Here is a 24,810-nt window from a genome sequence, read left to right as displayed (position 1 = left end):
TGTCTGTGTCCCACATGGAGATCTCTGTATCTGCCTGTCTGTATGTGTCCCACATGGAGATCTCTGTATCTGTCTGTCTGTGTCCCACATAGAGATCTCTGTATCTGCCTGTCTGTATGTGTCCCACATGGAGATCTCTGTATCTGCCTGTCTGTATGTGTCCCACATGGAGATCTCTGTATCTGTCTGTCTGTGTCCCACATAGAGATCTCTGTATCTGCCTGTGTCTGATTGACTGTGAAAAGTGGACTGGTTAAGTAAATCGTCAGGTAATTGCCATGGCAATCAATTGGCTGAGGCAGAGGCTGGAAATTGCACAGGTGAGGGGATTTAGGCTGACTAGACCCACTGGCAGAGCCTGAGCAGAGCCTTTTGTGGTGGTTCTGGAAAACCGTGGGTCCGACCGACTCGAGTCGGGGCACTGCACTCCCTCTCGTCTGTAGCGAAAATAAAAATAAAGTTTTTAATGCTCACCAATACAAAGGCGGCTTGTGTAGTGGACGTACTATGAGCCCCCCACCACGTGTATAAAATGCACCTTTGGGCCAGAAAGGGATTTTCTTTTCACCGGAAGGAAAAATCTTGGGGTTTTCCATGGGGTTTTCTCTTGGCAATATTGGTATCGGAGGGCGCAGTGGAGTAACTAAAAGTATTTTTCTTCCAGTGGAATTTCTTTTTAAAACCCAGAAAAACTAATTAAAACTTAAAGCTGGAAATTGAAAACACAAAATCAAAACAAAATACAAATTATAATAAACCAATTGCTCCTCCTTACCCGCCACCCTGAGGTCAATGTCCACCGTCCCGTTGGCGTTGACCTCGCAGCTGTAGACGCCGCGGTCGCTCTCCCGCACCCTCCGCAGCGACAGAGAAACGTTCCCGCCGGCGATGGCGTCTTGGAAGAGCTGCGTCCTGTCGCGGAACGCCGAGTTCTGGTCCTTGAGGACCGCGTTCCCGCTCTTGTAGCTGTAGACCAGGCCGCTCAGCCCCTTCTTCGTCCAGGTGACCGAGACGTCGCCGCCGGCCGGCCTGGAGCGCAGGAAGCAGCTCAGGACGACGTCTTGGTCCAAATTGGCCACGGGCGCCTTGTCACTGCTGGTCACGTCGGAGTTAAAATAGTTCCCTGTGAAAGAATATATATTCAAAGATTTGCGCAACATTTTCACGATTAAAACAAAATAGCAGACCTACAAGCTCTGAGCTTGTAGATCTGTTATTTTTCAATAGCTAAAGTATAACATAATGCTTAAAACACCAAAAGGGGTTCCCGTCCAAAATGGCTTAATGAGACCCGAGGCCGATTCTTACAAATGCCTTCTAAATCTGTGGTTCTCAAAGTGGGGTCTGGGGACCCCCAGGGGTCCTTGACTGGGTTCCAGGTGGTCCCCAGGCTGCGGTCTGAATATGGAGAATGCAGGCATAACCAAAATCAACCCTCGAGTCCCTGTTCTGGGGGCGAACATTCGCTGAAAATAGCAGATCTACAAGCTCACAGCTAGCGCTTAGCTTTGTAGAGTCGGAGACAAATCACACATTATTATTGCAATATATTCAACTACCGAATTATTTTTAATGTACTAATATATTCAACTACCGGTATACAAAAAGTTGTGAATTATTTTCAATGTACTAATATATTCAGTAGTTTGCGAGCACTCATTTCCAAGAAATACATGCACGCACGCACGCACGCACGCACGCACGCACCCCTATCTGCATGTCTTTGTTTTTTTGTTTTTTTTAAGATATTTTTTTGCGGCTTACGCCTTTTATTGGTTTTTTTTAAGGGACAGACAGTAGGCTGACAGGAAACGGGAGAGTGACGGGAAGACCATAGAGTTATATATCTATAGAGAAGACACCCGAGTTCTCCTCCCATCCACTTGCATTAAGTTGCTCAAAAGCGCATGAGGCGGATTCACTCCTCCTTCCTGGTAGGAACAGAGTGCATTCTGGGACGGATTGCAATGGTGAGTGGCCCCAAACACATGAAATCGCTGCCGTTGAACGCGCACGAGCGTCGTCCGTTGTGAACGTGTACAATGTTAGTCAACGGACAGCGCGTTCATGTGTTTGGGGCCAGGCTGCAATACCTTCATTCGGCCACTATGTCCATTTCGCCTCAAGATTTCCTCTGGGTGCCTTCTCTATTCATATATATACTCTAAGGGGAAGACATGCAGTAAAGGCCGTGTCGGGCTCGGGAGTCGAACCCGCGGCACACTGCGACTGGATTACCAGTCGGGTGCCCAGACGGTTACGCCACCGCCTGGGCCTGCATGTCCTTGTTTAATGTCAATCAGCAGCGCCTATTGTCGCTGCGGATTGACACCAACTGCTGTCACTATTGACACAAACTGAGGATGATTGCTCGTACCCAAACGGTCATCCCTGTGTACACTCAGTCACTCACACACCCATTTAGACCTGAGCTCCATTCACTCACACACCCATTTAGACCTGAGCTCCATTCACTCACACACCCATTTAGACCTGAGCTCCATTCACTCACACACCCATTTAGACCTGAGCTCCATTCACTCACACACCCATTTAGACCTGAGCTCCATTCACTCACACACCCATTTAGACCTGAGCTCCATTCACTCACACACCCATTTAGACCTGAGCTCCATTCACTCACACACCCATTTAGACCTGAGCTCCATTCACTCACACACCCATTTAGACCTGAGCTCCATTCACTCACACACCCATTTAGACCTGAGCTCCATTCACTCACACACCCATTTAGACCTGAGCTCCATTCACTCACACACCCATTTAGACCTGAGCTCCATTCACTCACACACCCATTTAGACCTGAGCTCCATTCACTCACACACCCATTTAGACCTGAGCTCCATTCACTCACACACCCATTTAGACCTGAGCTCCATTCACTCACACACACCCATTTAGACCTGAGCTCCATTCACTCACACACCCATTTAGACCTGAGCTCCATTCACTCACTCACCCATTTAGACCGGAGCTCCATTCACTCACACACCCATTTAGACCTTAGCTCCATTCACTCACACACCCATTTAGACCTGAGCTCCATTCACTCACACACCCATTTAGACCGGAGCTCCATTCACTCACACACCCATTTAGACCTGAGCTCCATTCACTCACACACCCATTTAGACCTGAGCTCCATTCACTCACACACCCATTTAGACCTGAGCTCCATTCACTCACACACCCATTTAGACCTGAGCTCCATTCACTCACACACCCATTTAGACCTGAGCTCCATTCACTCACACACCCATTTAGACCTGAGCTCCATTCACTCACTCACCCATTTAGACCTGAGCTCCATTCACTCACACACCCATTTAGACCTGAGCTCCATTCACTCACACACCCATTTAGACCTGAGCTCCATTCACTCACACACCCATTTAGACCTGAGCTCCATTCACTCACACACCCATTTAGACCTGAGCTCCATTCACTCACACACCCATTTAGACCTGAGCTCCATTCACTCACACACCCATTTAGACCTGAGCTCCATTCACTCACACACCCATTTAGACCTGAGCTCCATTCACTCACACACCCATTTAGACCGGAGCTCCATTCACTCACACACCCATTTAGACCTGAGCTCCATTCACTCACACACCCATTTAGACCTGAGCTCCATTCACTCACACACCCATTTAGACCTGAGCTCCATTCACTCACACACCCATTTAGACCTGAGCTCCATTCACTCACACACCCATTTAGACCTGAGCTCCATTCACTCACACACCCATTTAGACCTGAGCTCCATTCACTCACACACCCATTTAGACCTGAGCTCCATTCACTCACACACCCATTTAGACCTGAGCTCCATTCACTCACTCATTCGTTCAGGAATAAATATTCAATGGGTCCCCCCCCCCCCATGCAAGTATGAATATAGTAGAATTATGGATTATTATGTTACAGGAAAATAATGTTGGGCAGGACATATAGGACAGGAGACAGAAGGCCAGCATTATCACCCCCATGTACAATAACCATGGTTATATAATTAATATTAAGGGGTGGCTGGATGGGAACCACAAGGTTGCCAGTTCGAACTCAGGCTCCCCCAGAGTTAGTGTCGAACTGTGTCCTTGAGCAAGACCCATGAGAGAGACACACTGAACCCCTAATTGCTCCTGATGTGCAGTTGGTGCCTTGCATGGTTTCCTCTGTCATCGGTGTATGGATGTGTGGGTGAATGCACTATGTAGACGTGCCTTGGATAAAGGTGATATATAAATGCTCCATTTATTTACCCATGAACTGGTCTCATTGTGTATGATCTGTAAGCTCAAGGTAGTAAGTGATTTTATTTGGTTAAAATAAGTGTTAAAAAGCTCTATATTGTGATAGTATACTCTTTGCTATAGTGTTTGTTCAGTAACAGCTGGAGTCTCTTTTTATTAAACATGAAACTGGGATACCAGATTTATCCAATCAGGATAAAGCACGCAGTCAGGATACAGATTAAACAAGTGGAATTGTATTGTGAATGACACAAAGTAATGAGCAGACAAATTTGGAACTGGTAATTGGAACCCCTTTTGGTGTTTTAAACATTATGTGATAATTTAGCTATTGAAAAATAGTAGATCTACAAGCTCAGAGCTTGTAGGTCTGCTATTTTTGAAAAATCGTGAGAATATTTATTTCAGAAAACTGGAGGATTTAGAAGATTTTTTTTTAATTTCGTGGTCAGGCCTAAATGGGAGCTGGAGAGACAGGGAGACCGAGAGACCGCTGTTACTGAACAGACACTCTATACAGCAATGATTACTATCAGAATATAGTGATTTTTACAAACAACTTTTTGTTAACCAACACAAATATCACTTTACATTATCTTTAAATGCTACCTTGATTTAGGTGCTATCTCCTATAAGGACATCAGCACAGCTCTTACCCGTATGACCTCCTAATGCCAGGCCTAGGATGAGGACGATGACGATTGAAAACGAGACAATGAGGATGATCATACTGCAAAAAATATAAAAACACATATCAGGGTATGAAAGTCACCATATATGAAATGTCAAACAAATTCACTATGAACATGCATTAGTTAATTGGTACAGTAGGTCTACAGTATTAACAATCACATCAAATCTGTTCCATTGACAAAATAATGATCCCTTAATATCGTTCAGCACTTCAAACTCTTAATCTCCACCATTAGTCAGCAACTTAAAACATTAATCGGATTAAATGAGATGTTCAGGCATTAGCAACACTTGGTCAACGTATATTGTAGACCTACGATCAATTTGATAGAATGAATTGATGAAAAACTAATAAATCAAGACCTTAAAGTTCACCTCCCATAATATTTTACAAAGCTACACTATATATATATATGAACTCCAAAGACGTACCTTGCAAAGATAGTATCTCCCATTGAAGCCATACTGTAGTTCCCATAGTCGACCTGCAACTAACCGTACACTGCAGTGGACTGAACGACAACAGATCCCGGGGCTCGTCTCCCTGTATTAACCCAGGTGTCACTGTTGGTATACCGTCGAGGAGCGTCACTCACCATCCAACGCTGAACGATACTCCTTATGTCAATATTTCATTTAAGGTGTGTACCGCAACTTGTTTCAGCCACTCTCTGACATGTTTGTCTATTCAACATGCCGTATACAGGGAGCATGTTGCCGCAGGGAAAGCTGCATGTATGCATTTGATATCCATTGTATATACAGTATATACACTAAAGACTAAAGGCACTTTGAGGTGTTTGCACACTCTGGACATGTCCAGTGTGCAAACACCCTTAAGCGTATGTGAACTGGATTCTAATTTCTAACACAAATTTTGAAAAACGTGTGCGAGCGTGTGGATGGAAGTAACATTTGCTGAAGTAAACCGGGCCGTCGGTCAGTAGGGGACTCTGTAGGAGACTCTATAGGTCATCCGTCGTCATCAAATTATTGGCTTAGCAATGCAACACAAAAAAACAAATCGTCCTGAATTACAGGCGTGCAATTGATAGAAAACAAGTAATTGTTTGGGTGAACTACTCCTTTTGATACAGAAATTAAACATGTTTTTGAAATGATATGAAACAACAAGGTAATGAGAGTCTTAACACTTTATTTGCCAAATACGAAGTGCAGTTCACAAACATTGGATTATTAGAACTAGGGCTGGGCAATATAATGATATTTCCAGGTTAGGTTGTGACATGATGAGACTATGTATGTCTGGGATTTTGGATATGGTAATAATAATATTGTGATATGACATAAGTCTTTTCGTCTTTTCATTTTCAATCATTTAAGCACTATTTTATTCGTAATACTCATTTGTGAAAAATAGCCAGAAATTGCTAAAATATCATCTAGGCATACCTTATTCATTTGTCTCAAAGGTCAAATCAGCCTTCATGAGTCTGGGGGAGAAACTGCCTCAAGAACAGATATTATTATGGATCCCCATTAGTCCTCACCACAGTGAAGTCTGCTACTCTTCCTGGGGTCCAAGTAATGTGTAATATCGCAGGGGATGGGATAAGCTGTTTGGCTGGCCAATTGAAACACTTTTTAACACTCTTTTTAACGTTTTTCTTCTCATACTGCACTTTGTAATGCAGTAGGCCTGCTCCATAGTGCAACTAACATCCCATAGTATACCGTAGTTTAGCCAGACGACCAGAGATCTCCACCTACTGATGCATGTGGGGAAATATACATTCAGTGTATGGGTTCGTTTTTCCCAAACCTTTTCGGCTCGATACAGAAAAGATTTGGTGACTCAACAGGTCACCTAAACCTACACATCATGAATTAATCACTTATTCCAGATTTCACAAATGGTGAAAATAGTTGATCTACAAGCTCACATGTGGCATAATTGATGACACATTGAGAGCTTATAGATCTGATATTTTTGTCTACATTTCTTAAACTTTTTTTTTTAGATTCATGAAATGCTTTTTAAAATTTCTGAACATCTTAAGGCCTATTCATAGTCTGGATTTTCGGTGGTAAGGTGACCACCGCTCCGGTGGTGAGCTGACCACCGGAGCTGAAATAACGTTGAGCGGTGGTGAGTAAAAACAGAGAGAAGGGCTGGAGCGGTGACGGCTCGTGACGTCATGTTGTAGTTCAGTGGTCACCCCACCACCGAAAATCCAGACTATGTATGTATGAGCCTTTACAGTTAGCAATTTGTTCGCCTGCTCAAGCCTGGAGAGAGAGCGAGTGCATTTTCCGGCCGTGGCGTCGAAGGCCAACTGCCAACAGCCAAAGGCCAACAGCAGCGGCAGTGTTTCCGCATCAGTCCGACACCCTATACCCCAAACCCTAAACCCTAACCTCACAGGGTAGCCACGGGTGAGTTTTAACCAGCAATGCACGGATGTTATCCGAAGTGCCGCCGTCGGGATCCACGGTACACTGCCGATAACGGCTGTTATCGGAAGTGCCGCCGTCGGGATCCACGGTACACTGCCGATAAGGCTGTTATCGGAAGTGCCGCCGTCGGGATCCACGGTACACTGCCGATAACGGCTGTTATCGGAAGTGCCGCCGTCGGGATCCACGGTACACTGCCGATAACGGCTGTTATCGGCAGTGCCGCCGTCGGGATCCACGGTACACTGCTGATAACGGCTGTTATCGGAAGTGCCGCCGTCGGGATCCACGGTACACTGACGATAACGGCTGTTATTGGAAGTGCCGCCGTCGGGATCCACGGTACACTGCCGCGGCTGTTATCGGCAGTGCCTGAGAATGTGTCTGAGAATGCACTCGCTCCTTCTGCCAGGCAGTGTGATTTCTGGTCTAGAGGGGCGGATACACATTTGCCGGAAAAAAAAAAAGAAAAGAAAAGAAACTCCAGCGCTGTTGCGTTACCGCCATCATAGACAGCGCTCTATTTCAAAACCTCAAACCGTTTCCAGTCCCAAAAATCACTAACAAGAATCAGCTGATCAGAAGCATCAATATTCTAACCGCACGGATTTGGTATTGACCTCCTTAGCTCCTAACATCGGTGCGTTGTTCAATCCACCTCAATCTGCCGTAATTCTGAGGAGATAAAGATCGGCTGCCCCATAGCATTTTACGGGCCACGATCTTGGGAAGGACAAAACACAGCGAGCTGAGCATTGCTATAGCGACCCAGGAGCCCCGCTTTAACATAACATTTAAAAAAATCCCCATTTTCCCCGATATATTTATTTTTACATAGATCTGCTACGGCTGCACGATTATAGCCAATAATATTCCAGATTATTGTAACCAACATTGACCTTGAGGTTGCCGGATTTGGGGGGGCTAGCGTGTTTTGTTCCTTAGCCTATTCAATGTGAAGCTCTGCTAGTTCTGCTAGGCAGCTAGGGTATTGCTGTACCCCCTCCAACTCTATATACTTTCCCCATTTTCAACAGTTTTTAATATATTGTGACACTTGCTTTGGCATGTTTTCTCATGCCAATAAAGCTCCTTTGAATTGAATTGAATTGCTAGTCTATATATATTTTTGTTTTGCAACTGAATGGCTGGAAAATAGAAATGAAGAGTTGACATAGTACATGCATACACCTTGTATTATACATGCATACACCTTGTATTATATCTGGTTTCAGTATTTATTTATGGTCTATTGTCTCTATTTTGCCAATCCCAATTTTTTTGTTTGGGTAACAAATTGGCATATTTAATTCATCGTTTTAACATACAAGAAAGATCTGGTGGTTTGAAAATATGTTTTTTTTTTTTTTTTCATTCCTAGTGTATTCTCTTGAATTGCCACCAGATGGCGGGAAAGCACCATTATGCTGATTTTGGACAAAATAGACGAATCTTCCTAAGTCACTTCCGGTTCAACGATCAACAACATCCGGCAGTATTTTGACCCTAGTCACTAGCTTGGCTGGTCTGGATTGCTAAGCTAATGCTATATTTTTCATAACCAAGTCAAATTAACCTCAAATCAACCCGAAAACATCGCAATATCACATTTTTTACAGCGACGCACATAGAGACGGCGCGCGTGCACGATAGCACACGATCACGCGGATTTCGGCCGTTTTTTGGTAAATTACATCCAATATTAGTGATATTAGCGAAAAAATATAAATTTTTGCTCTTTTGACCCCCCGATAACTGATATTGATTGTCATTCAGTTTTTTTCCGTGAACGGGAGGTTTAGATTTTTTGCCAAAGCATTTGCGGGGGGTCCCAGGGCCCCAGCCTCCAGTCAGCCAGCCCAGCCCAGGGGGAGTGTGGAGCGGGTTGGTCGTAACCCAGGAGCAGGCGGGTGGAGGACTCCCAGCTCCAGCCCATCTCCAGACGGCTGCACACACAGGGGTACTGCCGGTCGGCCCAGCAGGCCCAGTCCACGGCCTTCTTCACAGCCTCCCAGCGCTCTGGCCTGCTGGGAGGTAGAATTAACAGAACGTTGTCGTTATTATTATTATTATTATATGATGCAAATATAACATTATCATTAACATGAGATCTTTAGCTTTGGGAAGGAAATATAATACCAATTTGCAAACACACCACGATGATGCGGTGCATAAAGAGCATGTAGATTGGCTATTTTCCCTATTCATTGTTCAATGAAGTGTACTGTATATAATATATATGCAGTACTGGTATCCAAACCTTTTCATGTCAAGGACCCCCCAAATGATACTCATTAGCCTGAGGACCCCCCCATTTGAAAATATATGCCAAGGACCCCCATAAGAGAAGATGTTTTACGACTCTAGCAGTGATTTCAACCGTATTCATTTCAAGGACCCCCGATTTGACCTGGATTAGGCTACGGTCCCCCATTTAATGGCATTTCTATCTCTGGGACCCCAAGGTATTATAACATATTGTTAAATCAAAGTTAATTTAACTCTGAGAATGTACAAATGGAGTTACATTTGTACACTCTGAATTACGGTCCATTTGGTTCCTAATTATCATTTAGCTGGGGACCCTCTGGAACTCCCTCAAGGACCCCTAGGGGTCTCCGGACCCCACTTTGGGAACCACGGGTATATAGGACAGGTCTTAAGTGGTTAACCCATGTTGGGTGGGAAATCCTTTTGGTGTTAGCATTATGTTATGCCTTAGCTATTGAAAAATAGCAGATCTACAAGCTCATAGTAGCTACGAGCTTGTAGGTCTGCTATTTTTTTAAATCCTGAAAATGTGGAGCAAATCCTGACAGAAAACTGTCAGGATTTAGAAGACATTTTAGAAATTTCGACGTCAGGCCTAAATGGGTTAAGACAATACAGTGAAGGGTGGGTCTGCATGTGGGGTTCCAATCAGCGCACGCACGCACGCCACGCACGCACCTGGCCTGAGGAGGGTCCTGGAGTGAGAAGAGGCGGCGTAGGAGCTTTCCTTCCTCTAGCTGCTCCGCGCGCATCAGCTGCAGCACCAACAGAGTGGCCAACAGCCTCAGGATGTCTGCACGGGCCCTCACACCTGCACACACACACACACACACACACACACACACACACACACACACACACGTGTATTGCTGTACTTGTGAGTACTTTTATGCCATGGTTTTTAATATGAATTCAATCCATTTGCAACACGTCATTCACGGAGCGTCTGAGTCTCCTGGTAGTGGCGTGCGTCTCTCTCGGCCAACGCACCACTCCTGGCACCCGGTCAGACAGTAGTAGTGACGTCGCAATGCAGATAAATATCAAACAGAATACGTTTGATATTTTCTAATATTAGAAAATTATTATTATTATTGATCGACTGTAAGCAGATAATTTGGATCACCCGTTGCTCCCGAACAGGAAATGCTAAAATCTCTCTCGCACACACACACACACAGCTGTAGTACCCAGTGAGAAGACGCACGCACACACACACACACACACACAGCTGTAGTACCCAGTGAGAAGACGCAAGCACACACACACACACACACAGCTGACGTACCCAGTGAGAAGACGCACACACACATTCCCTGAAGAAGGCCGAAAGGTTGGTTAATAATAAACATACAGCATCGTGGCTACGAGTGTGCAGCCTTTTCTCTTTTTCACTTGTTTACTGCCTTAGGCCAGCACCTCACCAACACTGGTGTGCGCCCTTTCCTGTTTTGCACACACACACACACAGCTGACGTACCCAGTGAGAAGATGCCCTTGTTCTTCAGGAAGACATTGGCAAAAGAGTACAGGTTGACTCTAATGCATTCACCCAGCTCAAAATTACACTCCCAGTAGCCGTCCTGAAACACACACACACACACACACACACACACAATAATTGTAAATGCATTATTATTGATACATACAGTATACATATATACACACCCTTGCCCCGGCCTCGTCCCTTCACATATTTGGCATGATGACCCCCAACACACGCACACACACACACACACACACACACACACACACACACACACACACACACACACACACACACACACACACACACACACACACACACACACACACACACACACACACACACACAGTACAGAGGACCTACTGTATGCTGCAGCAAGAAGATGAACTCCCACTTCATGTTCATGAGCTTTTTATTCAGCTCAACTTCTGCCTTCTGTTGCAGTAGTAGTAGTTGTTGTTGTTGTTGTGGTTCTAGTAGTAGTGGTTCTAGTAGTAGTTGTTGTTGTGGTAGTAGTTGTTGTTGTTGTTGTTGTACAACTCGTTCTGTACAACTTCTCATAATCGGTTCTAGTGAGCAGAAAGAATCAATAATAAGCAGACTTGGCAACCTAACTGTAGAAACTAACAGTACAGTAAAGAACCTGGGGGTTATCATTGATTCTGAATTGAACTTTAATTCACACATTAATCATGTCACCAAGATTGCCTTTTTTCACCTTAGAAATATTGCACGAATCAGAGCCTATTTGTCCTTGGACGATGCAAAAACGCTAATCCACGCCTTTGTTTTTTCTCGGCTTGATTACTGCAATGCACTTTTTTCAGGACTGCCTAAGAAAACAACTTGTCCAAAATGCAGCAGCCAGAGTTTTAACTAGAACTAAGATGAGAGAACATATTACTCCAGTTTTGGCATCACTGCACTGGCTTCCGGTTGTTTTTAGGATTGATTTTAAAATTATTTTACTTGTCTATAAAGCTCTCAATGGTCTCGCACCTTCCTACCTACATGACTGCCTGCCTAAATATGTCCCAAACCGCCCCCTAAGGTCTTCCACCGCCGGCCTGCTCGCTTTGCCCAAAAAAAATGGCAACAAAAAAATACGGGGGAAGCAGCTTTTTGCTTCTACGGGCCGTCGGCATGGAACAAGCTCCCTCTGTACCTTCGTCAGGCAGCCTCTGTAGACATTTTTAAAGCTCAGCTCAAGACCCACTTCTAAAACATTGCCTTTAATTGATCTTTTATTTTTTATTTTTCATGTCCTCACTGTACTGCATTACTGCTTGTTTTTTAATGTCGTTGCCTTGCTTTTCTTTTATTCTCCATTGTTCTGTAAAGCACTTTGAGCTGCATTTCATGTCATGAAAGGTGCTATACAAATAAAGTTTTATTATTATTATTACTATAACCCCAACGTCGTTGGGGTCGTAGTTGTGCTTGTTCTGGCGGTAGTTGTTCTTGTTGTGGTGGTAGTTGTTCTTGTTGTGGTGGTAGTTGTTCTTGTTGGGGTCTGTCTTCCCCTTCTTCCCTGCAGAAACAAAACTATGGTGAATAGTAGTAGTAGTAATAAATAAATAAAATCACACCTGTGTGAAGTGAGGGTCCGACTCGTATCATTATACATCATCTCATGAACAACTGCATTTTTGTGATTGTTTAGATGCTCGTGTACATATGACGTAAATCTTCGCTTCATTGTCAATGGCATTTAATGTTTGTGTTGCCAGAAACGTATGTCATATTTGGCCTAATTTCTTCTTTCATCGTCAATAGCAAATATTGAGACGTGTGGGGACAAAATTTACGTCATATTTGAGGCACATGAGAACTAATTTCTCCTTTCATTGAACCGAATTGAACTGAATTTATGTGATTGGTTAGCCGATTTGTGGGGTCAAAAGCTGTATATAGGAGGGGCCACTCAAAAATCACACGGGTGTGAAGTGAGGGGCGCTCTTATCATCATCATCTCATTCCGGCCAATTACAATCTGCGTCCTCACCTTCATCTTCAATGTTTGTGTTACGCAATGCTGGTTTACTCAAACACTCAAATCTGGCCATTCATCGTCAACGGCATTTAATGTTTGTGTTAGGACAAAGTTTGTGTTTACACGCACACTAAAAGCTGGACATAGAAGGGGCGCCCCTCATCATCAACAACAACAATAATAATAGAAATGCCCCTGGGAACTCACCTAAGGTAGTTCGGTGCTACTCTGAAGGTACCAGAACCAGGCATATAGTGTCGAATGCTTCGTGACTTGTGACTCGTGATTTGTGGAGCACTCTTAGGAGCCAGAGTGGCAATGGGTTGTGGAGCACCCATAGCAGATGGAGGGATATGGGGTTGTGGAGCTCCCATAGCAGATGGAGGGATATGGGGTTGTGGAGCTCCCATAGCAGATGGAGGGATATGGGGTTGTGGAGCTCCCATAGCAGATGGAGGGATATGGGGTTGTGGAGCTCCCATACCAGATGGAGGGATATGGGGTTGTGGAGCTCCCATACCAGATGGAGGGATATGGGGTTGTGGAGCTCCCATAGCAGATGGAGGGATATGGGGTTGTGGAGCTCCCATACCAGATGGAGGGATATGGGGTTGTGGAGCTCCCATACCAGATGGAGGGATATGGGGTTGTGGAGCTCCCATAGCAGATGGAGGGATATGGGGTTGTGGAGCTCCCATAGCAGATGGAGGGATATGGGGTTGTGGAGCTCCCATAGCAGATGGAGGGATATGGGGTTGTGGAGCTCCCATAGCAGATGGAGGGATATGGGGTTGTGGAGCTCCCATAGCAGATGGAGGGATATGGGGTTGTGGAGCACCCATGGAGCACAGTGAGAGCTCCATGGATGCTGGAGGGTCTGCTACTATGACGGAGGCTCTGCGTTCAGGTACGATGGTGTGCATAACACTAGCTCTACACGGCATTCTCCTTAGAATGTTAGACCTGGCAGGAACAGCAGGGGCTTTGCTAGTAGCCCCAGTCTGGAGTGAAGCGACGGGGGGAGAGGGAGGGGGAGGCGGTGAACAGACGCCAAATAAGCCACTTGAGGCTGAATAGTTGAGGGGAACTATAGACCTGGCAAGAACAGCAGGGGCTCTGCTAGTAGCCCCAGTCTGGAGTGAAGCGACGGGGGGAGGCGGTGAATAATAAGAGACTCCAAATAAGCCACCGTGACCCGAGGCTGAATAGTCGAAGAGAACGTTAGACCTGGCAGGAGCAGCAGGAGGAGGAGGGCGAAGATCTCTTGTAAATCCCCGCGATCCCATCATAACTGGTGCTTCAGGTGCTTCTCCGAAGGCGTGACCTAGCTCCCCCACGTCCAAACACGCCGACTCAAAACGTAGTGGACGTGGACCACGTTTGTGGGCGTGGAAGGCTGATTGAAAGCTTACATTTTCTGTAGCACCCCAACCAAAGAGTTGTGGAGCAGCACCCAGTAGTAGTGGTGGTGGTGGAGGAGGAGCACCCATAGCTCCTGGTGGTGGAGGAGCACCCATAGCGCCTGGTGGTGGAGGAGCACCCATAGCGCCTGGTGGTGGAGGAGCACCCCTACGAGAGCATCGCAGAGCACCCATCGCAGATAGAGATCCAATGGATCTCAATTCGCGAGGTGGTGGTGGTGGTGATGGAGGAGCACCCATACCAGAGCCTAGCAGAGCACCCCTCGCAGATGGAGATCGATAGGGTGGTGGAGCACCCCTCGCAGATGGAGATCGATAGGGTGGTGGAGCACCACCCGCAGATGATTTTATTTTCAATCGCAATCCCATAGCGCCACCACCACCAAGGGGTGGTGTTGGTGGTGGTGGTGGAGGAGCACCCATAGCGCCACCACCACCGAGGGGTGGTGGTGGTGGTGGTGGAGGAGCACCCATAGCGCCACCACCACCAAGGGGTGGTGGTGGTGGTGGTGGAGGAGCACCCATAGCGCCACCACCACTAAGGGGTGGTGGTGGTGGTGGTGGTGGAGCACCCATATCAGAGCAGATTGTCTGGGCCCGGCCCAGACATGACTCTCCTGCATCGCCGTCAGTCTGGAGAGATTCGTCTCTGGTAGATCTGGTATGTCTCATTATCTTAACTGGTACATCAAAAGCGTCATCCTCATCCTCATCCTCAGTCTCAATCTCATAATCCAGATCCTGGAATGAGGTGGCAAAATCCATTTCCACCATGTTGTCCATGTCCATGTCCTCTTCCTCCTCTGCAGAAGACGAGGAAGAACTGCTCAGGTTCTCCTCTGCACGAGACAAAGATCCCCAGCGCGTCGCATCCAACGTGTGATTCATCTCCTCTTTCAGTGATTCCTCCTCAGATTCAGATTCAGATACCTCAGATACCTCGGAGTATGTGAGGTTCAGGAAGAGGTCCTCCTCTTCCTCCGGCTTCAGTGCCTCCTCCTCGGAGTATGTGAGGTACGGGAGGAAGTCCACGTCTTCTTCTGAGACCAACTTGTGAACGTCGGTGAAGTGCTCCTCCTGTGGCCGCTCTGAATCCTGGAATACAGCGTGAGACAAGCAGGCAGCGTCAGTTCTCTGCCCAAAAGGTAGAGAATTGTGATCTACCTGTAGATCACAAAGGCTGTGCAGGTAGACCACATGACATGCCCCTAGAAATATATATATATATATATAAATAAATGAAACAAAATATTTTTGGCCACTTGAATTAACCCATTTTGAGCGGGAACCCCTTTTGGTGGTTACATACATTATGTTATAATTTAGCTATCTACAAGCTCATAGCGTGCCACTCGGTGGCGCGCTATGAGCTTGTAGATCTGCTATTTTTGAAAAATCGTTAAAATGTGCCTCAAATCTTTCAGAAAATTGTCATGATTTAGAAAACCTTTTTTTTTATTTCGACGTCAGGCCTGATTCGCCTGAATGGCTTGACTTGACTTGATTAACATAAAAAAGTGCTCATAGACACAATGCAATATGTTTTCAATAGTGTTGCACAAAAATTCCAGACCTACTGCTTATTTGCAAACCTTTTGTAAAATGTGCCTGCCTGCCTGCGTGCGTGCATGTTCAAGCGCGCTGAAGGTGTTATGTAGTGTACGTGACAAACCCTCTCCTCGACGGCCACAAAGCTGGTGAACTGAGACAAGATGGAGTACTCTTTACTGAGCTCAACGATGAAGGACTTCAGCTCCGCTTTCTTCTCCTGATGAACCAGAGCAGAGATATAGCAGAGTAGATCATACATCATGGTGAACCAGAGTATAGAGATACAGCAGAGTAGATCATACATCATGGTGAACCAGAGTAGAGATACAGCAGAGTAGATCATACATCATGGTGAACCAGAGTATAGAGATACAGCAGAGTAGATCATACATCATGGTGAACCAGAGTAGATCATACATCATGGTGAACCAGAGTAGATCATACATCATGGTGAACCAGAGTAGAGATACAGCAGAGTAGATCATACATCATGGTGAACCAGAGTAGATCATACATCATGGTGAACCAGAGTAGATCATACATCATGGTGAACCAGAGTAGAGATACAGCAGAGTAGATCATACATCATGGTGAACCAGAGTAGATCATACATCATGGTGAACCAGAGTAGAGATACAGCAGAGTAGATCATACATCATGGTGAACCAGAGTAGATCATACATCATGGTGAACCAGAGTAGATCATACATCATGGTGAACCAGAGTAGATCATACATCATGGTGAACCAGAGTAGAGATACAGCAGAGTAGATCATACATCATGGTGAACCAGAGTAGATCATACATCATGGTGAACCAGAGTAGAGATACAGCAGAGTAGATCATACATCATGGTGAACCAGAGTATAGAGATACAGCAGAGTAGATCATACATCATGGTGAACCAGAGTAGAGATACAGCAGAGTAGATCATACATCATGGTGAACCAGAGTAGATCATACATCATGGTGAACCAGAGTAGAGATACAGCAGAGTAGATCATACATCATGGTGAACCAGAGTAGATCATACATCATGGTGAACCAGAGTAGATCATACATCATGGTGAACCAGAGTAGATCATACATCATGGTGAACCAGAGTAGAGATACAGCAGAGTAGATCATACATCATGGTGAACCAGAGTATAGAGATACAGCAGAGTAGATCATACATCATGGTGAACCAGAGTAGAGATACAGCAGAGTAGATCATACATCATGGTGAACCAGAGTAGAGATACAACAGAGTAGATCATACATCATGGTGAACCAGAGTATAGAGATACAGCAGAGTAGATCATACATCATGGTGAACCAGAGTAGAGATACAGCAGAGTAGATCATACATCATGGTGAACCAGAGTAGAGATACAGCAGAGTAGATCATACATCATGGTGAACCAGAGTATAGAGATACAGCAGAGTAGATCATACATCATGGTGAACCAGAGTATAGAGATACAGCAGAGTAGATCATACATCATGGTGAACCAGAGTAGAGATACAGCAGAGTAGATCATACATCATGGTGAACCAGAGTATAGAGATACAGCAGAGTAGATCATACATCATGGTGAACCAGAGTAGATCATACATCATGGTGAACCAGAGCAGAGATACAGCAGAGCATGGCCGTGGGAAGATATTTGCATTATTTTCCCCCTCCTGTCCGAGGGGGGGCTGTGCCTGGGGGGAGGGGGTGCTTAAATGATCCATTATCCATTTAAGGGTAAGAATATACTATTCTACTACACAGCCACAACACAACACAGTGGAAAGCTCTATCCAGCCCTGAAAGTTTTACTACAAGTTCCCTACTAAAGTTTAAAGCTGGCTAAAATCATGGCTGTATGATGGAACTTCTCTGTTCTATTTAGTGTACAGTGCTCAAACCTATTAATTTCAAGGACGCCCATAATTGTTGAGTGTGTACAAATGGGGATCCATGTGTACACTCTCAAGAGTTACACACCCGTAAGGGGCCATTTGGAACCCACTCAACCCATTCTGACCGGGCACCCATTTTGGTGTCAGCATCATGTTATGCTTTAGCTATTTAAAAATAGCAGATCTACAAGCTCATATCGCGCCACCGAGTGGCGCGATACGAGCTTGTAGGTCTGCTATTTTTTTTAAAATCGAAGAACGACTGACATTTTTTAGAATCTGATCTCAGGTCAGAATGGGTTCATCAGGACCAGTGTGTGTCCGGCGGAAACCTCATATGAATCTGATCTCAGGTCAGAATGGGTTAAGGACACTTTGAGACCCACTGGGTGTAGCAGAGTGTTTCCAGTGAGCCAACATGCAACAATATCAGCAGCACCCTGACTCCGTTTGACCAGAATGGAACAGAGCCTTCATTAGTGTCATTGGTAACCGTGAGGCCCTGTGGGGCCCGGAAGTAACAAGAGTTATTTCCAAAATGGCGTATTTGCAATTGTGCATAGAGCCTGTTCAAATTGGACGTAGATAAATTGGTTCCCCAGCTGGCTCTCCCCCAGAAGGGCCAGCACACATGCGTGCACACACACACACGCGAGCAAACACACGTGCGTGCGCACACACTTACTTCTCACGTCTCACAAAAACATACACACACACACACACCTCATGTTCAGCTTGGCTGTAGCCCAGGTTTCCATCTTCATAATCCTTGATGAGCGCTCTGGCTGTGAGTTTGTGGAGGAACTGCACACATGAACATAAACACATGATCATCAATCATCCTTGTCATCTCACACAGGGGACAATCTTTACTCAGGTCAGTGTTGTGAGCTTGTAGATCTGCCGTTACCACTATTTGACATACAAAGTAGTATATTGGGTTTAAGTGGTTAATGTGTGTGTGTGTGTGTGTGTGTGTGTGTGTGTGTGCGTGCGTGCTCACCGTGCCCTTGGTCTTCTGCAGTTCACTGGTGGACACCATGGTGTTAATCTCTTGACCACTCAGATGACCATGGAGAGAAGCCTTCAAAGACAAACACACTGTTAGAGGGTTTACCTAGTCACTGATCAGCACGCACGCACGCACGCACGCACGCACGCACGCACGCACGCACGCACGCACGTAACCCATTAAGACAGATTCTACAAATGTCTTCTAGACACAACAGTTTTCTGAAAAACCTATGTTTCTATCAATGGTGCTCAGACTATTTCACGGCAAGGAGCCCCAAAAGTATATATTCTGGGCGCCTGCTGTCCTAGTGGTCCAGGCGCATGCCACATATAGGCTCTGGCCTGACAGCGCGTTGCATGTTCGAGTCCCGTTCATCTCTCCCCTTCTCTCTCTCCATCTTTCCTGTCCGTCATTGATACCATCAATAAAGGCCAAAAAGCCCCCCCAAAAAATTAAGTATAATATACTTAATTTTTTTGGTTTAATACACAAGGGGGCCATGGTCATTTTTCAGTTCTTTACATATTATGAAACTGCACACTGTAACCTTTCATATGATGTATTGCTCATTGAAATTGGGGGGGAAATGAAGAAGATATGACCATTTGAAACTTGTTTAACTGTAAACACCAAAGTACAGAATTAGCCGTTCTAAGATTTCAAATTATTTAGCATCTCTGAGCCAAGGAATGGGTGTGACAATGGTCACTTGTCTCCACCCCTAGATACTTGCATAAACACTCCCCCCATCCTCTAACCACTCCACACTGTCAACTGCACAGAATGACTTGAGTGGACACTTAGTAAAAGAAGCCAGAAGGTCATCTAGAACTCTTAGAATAAGAATAAATAGAGATGATAATGTATCAATATTGCAATATAGAAATATAGGACGGACGTTGTTTAGTGTATGTTTTGTAATAATACAATCTAAAAAATAACTAGTAGGCTAATTGAGTTTTCAAATAATTACATGTAGAGTAAAACTACTTGCCGCTAACACTGCAAGTAGGCTATAATTTATTCCATGGAGTTACTTGTAGTTTTAGACCCATGCTTTTAATTGCTACATTTAAAAATGCTGTATGTTTACATTACATTATTAATATGTACAAAGGTACCTTTTTACCCCTAAATGCATGGCTTGAATCAGCCGTGCACTGATGTGAAAGAGTCAAAACCTTACCAACAGAAAGTCAGGGGAAAAAATACCTTAGACGTGTGTTATGATGCTTCCACTTTGAAGTACTACACTATGTCTTCTCATTCAATATTTGAACAACAATGTCACAGATTGATCAAATTATATTAAAGACGGATTTCACCGCGACGCGTGATCACGCATGGATGTCATGGATGGATCAAATTATATAAAAGACGGATTTTACCGCGACGCGCGATCACGCACGATGTTATTAATTCATGTAGGCTATTGATCATCAGGCAGCTGCATCCAACGGTAATAAAGTTACAGAGATTAAAACACAGTGCTAAACATGCACATGTGTGCACTGAAATAAAGGGCAGAAGAATGGATTTACAACAAGACAATCGTCAGAATGCGTGTGGTCCGTGTGGAGACCACAAACAAACAGCAACTTTTTCTTCAGTGGACGACGGGTAAATCAGTTAATTTATACTTTTATTACAACATCCAACAGCATCATATCAAGTTAACAAAAATGCTGATGTTGTAGGCTATTTATTGACTATTGTCACAAACACACGGCTACTGTAACTGGAGAACAAAGATAGCCAATCGAAACGACTCTATGTAAATACGTGCAGGAATGTTCACACCCCCAAAATACGGCAAATAAACTGTACTTATAGAGACATTTTTGCAATGTAAATACAACGACTTAATGACACTAAAACGACTTTCTGATGGAATAAAAACATTCTTTAACATTCCAACTGTTTTAATGTGGCTAAAAACGAAAAACACCAAAAAAAAAGAAATAATCTATTTGGTCCTATAGTGACATAACAGAGTTGGCGACTTGTGGTTCAAATTACTGGCACTGGTCACAAATTCTAATCTTGGAATATATTATATTCCAAGATTTGCGCCACATTTTCATGATTAAAAAAAATTCAACAGCTAAAGTTTCAAATGTAAAAAGAACCACCGCTCATCTGCTGAAAAAACTTTCATTAAATTAAGGGAAGCTCTGCACACTCAGATCTGCGCACAAAGTATTTATTTTGCAAGATTTCGATCTACTGACCTTCTTCATGCCTGAAGAAGGTCAGTAGACCGAAAGCTTGCAAATTAAATAATTTGATTGTGCGCAGATCTGAGTGTGCGGAACAGCTAAAGTTTAAAAATAATGGTTAAAGGGCCTAGGCCGTGGCTCAGCGGTCCAGGCACCTTGGCTGGTAATCCAGTCTGTGTCAGTGTGCCGTGGGTTCGACTCCCGATCCCGACGGCCTTTACTGCATGTCACCCCCCCCATCTCTCTCCCCCATTTCCTGTCAGCCTACTGTCTGTCCATCTATAAAAAAATATAAAATAAAAGGCGAAAGCCACAAAAAAAAAAAACATTTAAAAATAACGGTTAAAGTGGTTTCAAAGGCGACACAGATCTAAGATATAAGGCGTCCTCAGGTCTAAGCGGGGCAAAGGAGTGAGTGAGTGGTGTATTGTACATTACACACAGTATGTACAGTACCTGTGTGCAGTGTGGCACCAAGCCATACACCAGGGTGTGGCGGTCGTTGAAGAGGGCATGAAGCTGCGCTGGGGCCTGAACAGCAGGGGGCGCCGTGGGGTCGAAGCGCTGCCACTTCACAGACACGGAGCTGCAGCACGGAGACGCCATGTTCCTCACCTGAGACGACACCTGGACAGGCAGGCAGGCAGGCAGGCAGGCAGGCAGGCAGGCAGGCAGGCAGGCAGGCAGGCAGGCAGACAGGCAGGCAGGCAGGCAGGCAGGCAGGCAGGCAGGCAGGCAGGCAGGCAGGCAGGCAGGCAGGCAGGCAGGCAGGCAGGCAGGCAGGCAGGCAGGCAGGCAGGCAGGCAGGCAGGCAGGCAGGCAGGCAGGCAGGCAGGCAGGCAGGCAGGCAGGCAGGCAGGCAGGCAGGCAGGCAGGCAGGCAGGCAGGCAGGCAGGCAGGCAGGCAGGCAGGCAGGCAGGCAGGCAGGCAGGCAGGCAGGCAGGCAGGCAGGCAGGCAGGCAGGCAGGCAGGCAGGCAGGCAGGCAGGCAGGCAGGCAGGCAGGCAGGCAGGCAGGCAGGCAGGCAGGCAGGCAGGCAGGCAGGCAGGCAGGCAGGCAGGCAGGCAGGCAGGCAGGCAGGCAGGCAGGCAGGCAGGCAGGCAGGCAGGCAGGCAGGCAGGCAGGCAGGCAGGCAGGCAGGCAGGCAGGCAGGCAGGCAGGCAGGCAGGCAGGCAGGCAGGCAGGCAGGCAGGCAGGCAGGCAGGCAGGCAGGCAGGCAGGCAGGCAGGCAGGCAGGCAGGCAGGCAGGCAGGCAGGCAGGCAGGCAGGCAGGCAGGCAGGCAGGCAGGCAGGCAGGCAGGCAGGCAGGCAGGCAGGCAGGCAGGCAGGCAGGCAGGCAGGCAGGCAGGCAGGCAGGCAGGCAGGCAGGCAGGCAGGCAGGCAGGCAGGCAGGCAGGCAGGCAGGCAGGCAGGCAGGCAGGCAGGCAGGCAGGCAGGCAGGCAGGCAGGCAGGCAGGCAGGCAGGCAGGCAGGCAGGCAGGCAGGCAGGCAGGCAGGCAGGCAGGCAGGCAGGCAGGCAGGCAGGCAGGCAGGCAGGCAGGCAGGCAGGCAGGCAGGCAGGCAGGCAGGCAGGCAGGCAGGCAGGCAGGCAGGCAGGCAGGCAGGCAGGCAGGCAGGCAGGCAGGCAGGCAGGCAGGCAGGCAGGCAGGCAGGCAGGCAGGCAGGCAGGCAGGCAGGCAGGCAGGCAGGCAGGCAGGCAGGCAGGCAGGCAGGCAGGCAGGCAGGCAGGCAGGCAGGCAGGCAGGCAGGCAGGCAGGCAGGCAGGCAGGCAGGCAGGCAGGCAGACAGACAGACAGACAGACAGACAGACAGACAGACAGACAGACAGACAGACAGACAGACAGACAGACAGACAGACAGACAGACAGACAGACAGACACATGTTACATGCATAGTTACAAACAGACATCATTACATACATCTCAATTAATTAGAATATTGTGTAACAATTCATTTTCTTCTTTCATATATTCTCAAGTCACTGTGCATAAAACCTTTTTTTTCGTTTTTTATCTTGATGATTATGGCATACAGTTCATGAAAATCTAAAAATCCTATCTCAAAATATTAAAATAAATGTTTTTTTAAACGAGAAATGTCGACCATCCAAGAATATTAACATTGTGTGTTTATAATAATACACAATACACATCTTTTAAAAAAAAAATTTTTTAATCTTTGGACTTAAATCGTCCAAAAAAGGCTGGGTACTCTACTGAACTCGAATGAATAAATCTATGGGTATATTTTGGGTTAAAAAAATCATCCAAATAACATGGGGCGCTCCACGTCGCTATTCTGAAATAATACAAGGGCACACAATGTGTTAATGTGTGCAGTTAATACTTGGTCTGGGCTACTTTTGAACACATCATTTCATCGATGGGGCGTGGCATGGAGGTGATCAGCCTTTGTCACTGTTGAGGTGTTATGGACGTCCAGGTTTGCTTTGATAGCAGCCGAAACTATGACAGGCAGTTTCTGCTGTCAAAATATGTCTCCCCAGTAAAAAAAACACTTTGTGTTTGAAACATAGACTGTAAAAAATATGGACAAAGCGTTCCCCGGGTCTAACATGAACGTAAAATGAAGCCTGTAATAATATGCTAATTCCTGATGTAAGTCGCCATCTTTGGTACCAGCTGGCCATTGGCTGGCTCCGTTTTGTATACCAGCTGGTCATTGGCTGCCCAGACAACGAGGCGGGACTTCCCCCCTTCTCCTCCGTTGGTTTTTATTTTGACTCGAGTGGGTGGGGAATCCCGATCATAGACTGTAACGGTAGCCACGCCCCTCAGAACATACGCGACTTTATGGTCATTTTTTTAATTAATGGGACCATAATTTTCCAAAAAGAATATTATGACATTAGAAATGAGACTTTAAACTAGTGACTGGAAGAAGAAAGTATTCATGACCATGTTTATTAAGGTAATACAGTCTAGGTGAAGTTGGGCCAAAATACATGGGCCTCTATGGAGCTATGGGGCTTTTTGGGTCCAGTCCAGCGCCACAACAGGCCATTATATGAACTACCGATTTCAAATGAGGCTTCACGAAATATCTGGCTGACTGCCCCCCTGGTTTGAAATAGACACTCATGCTTTCTAACTAAGGTGTGATTTGGGGCCCTGAGGATGAATACTAAATGAATATCAACATCCTAATGCTGTCCAATAATTAGATAGGAGGGAGAGGGGGGGGGGGGTGAAATCATGACGGGCAGTTTCAATGTTTGAAATAGACCCTCATTCCAGGCGTCTTACTGGTAGTAAATGTACACGGTGTGTCTCACCTTCGCTGACCAGGTGTGTTTGGTTTTTGTGTCAAAGAATTCATAGGCTCCTCCCCCAGCCTGGGCCAGGGCTCTCAGCATGTGCCGATTGGCTGTCGGGCTGAAGTGACAGAACATGCATGAATATACAGTACATTAACCCATTCTGGGCGGGAACCCCTTTTGGTGTTAGCATTATGTCATGCTTTAGCTATTGAAAAATAGCAGATCTACAAGCTCATAGCGCGCTACGAGCTTGTAGGTCTGCTATTTTTTTTTAATCGAAGAACGACTGACATA

General features: G+C 45.9%; 1 protein-coding gene across 1 annotated transcript in view; it reads right to left on the bottom strand.

Annotated features, from left to right (window-relative positions):
* Positions 1 to 9,169: 9,169 nt before the first annotated feature.
* The window catches only part of parp4 (poly (ADP-ribose) polymerase family, member 4), a 57,009-nt gene continuing 41,368 nt past the window's right edge, over positions 9,170 to 24,810 (bottom strand). Inside the window, exons 30-41 of the mRNA XM_083776113.1 lie at positions 24,532 to 24,631; positions 21,694 to 21,864; positions 19,007 to 19,087; positions 18,727 to 18,807; positions 16,235 to 16,330; positions 15,051 to 15,657; positions 14,554 to 14,710; positions 12,589 to 12,693; positions 11,512 to 11,701; positions 11,143 to 11,245; positions 10,341 to 10,473; positions 9,170 to 9,418 (exon numbers count right to left, since the gene is read on the bottom strand). Of these exons, the coding sequence (XP_083632239.1) occupies positions 9,190 to 9,418; positions 10,341 to 10,473; positions 11,143 to 11,245; positions 11,512 to 11,701; positions 12,589 to 12,693; positions 14,554 to 14,710; positions 15,051 to 15,657; positions 16,235 to 16,330; positions 18,727 to 18,807; positions 19,007 to 19,087; positions 21,694 to 21,864; positions 24,532 to 24,631 (2,053 nt within the window). The 3' untranslated portion in view covers positions 9,170 to 9,189. The remainder of the gene's footprint in view (positions 9,419 to 10,340; positions 10,474 to 11,142; positions 11,246 to 11,511; positions 11,702 to 12,588; positions 12,694 to 14,553; positions 14,711 to 15,050; positions 15,658 to 16,234; positions 16,331 to 18,726; positions 18,808 to 19,006; positions 19,088 to 21,693; positions 21,865 to 24,531; positions 24,632 to 24,810) is intronic.

The sequence above is a fragment of the Protomyctophum parallelum genome, assembly GCF_964188405.1.
Source record: "Protomyctophum parallelum genome assembly, chromosome: 11".
NCBI classification, from domain to species: Eukaryota; Metazoa; Chordata; class Actinopteri; order Myctophiformes; family Myctophidae; genus Protomyctophum; species Protomyctophum parallelum.
The sequence above is the reverse complement of the archived record's forward strand: the minus strand, read 5'-3'. Positions and strand labels throughout refer to the sequence as shown.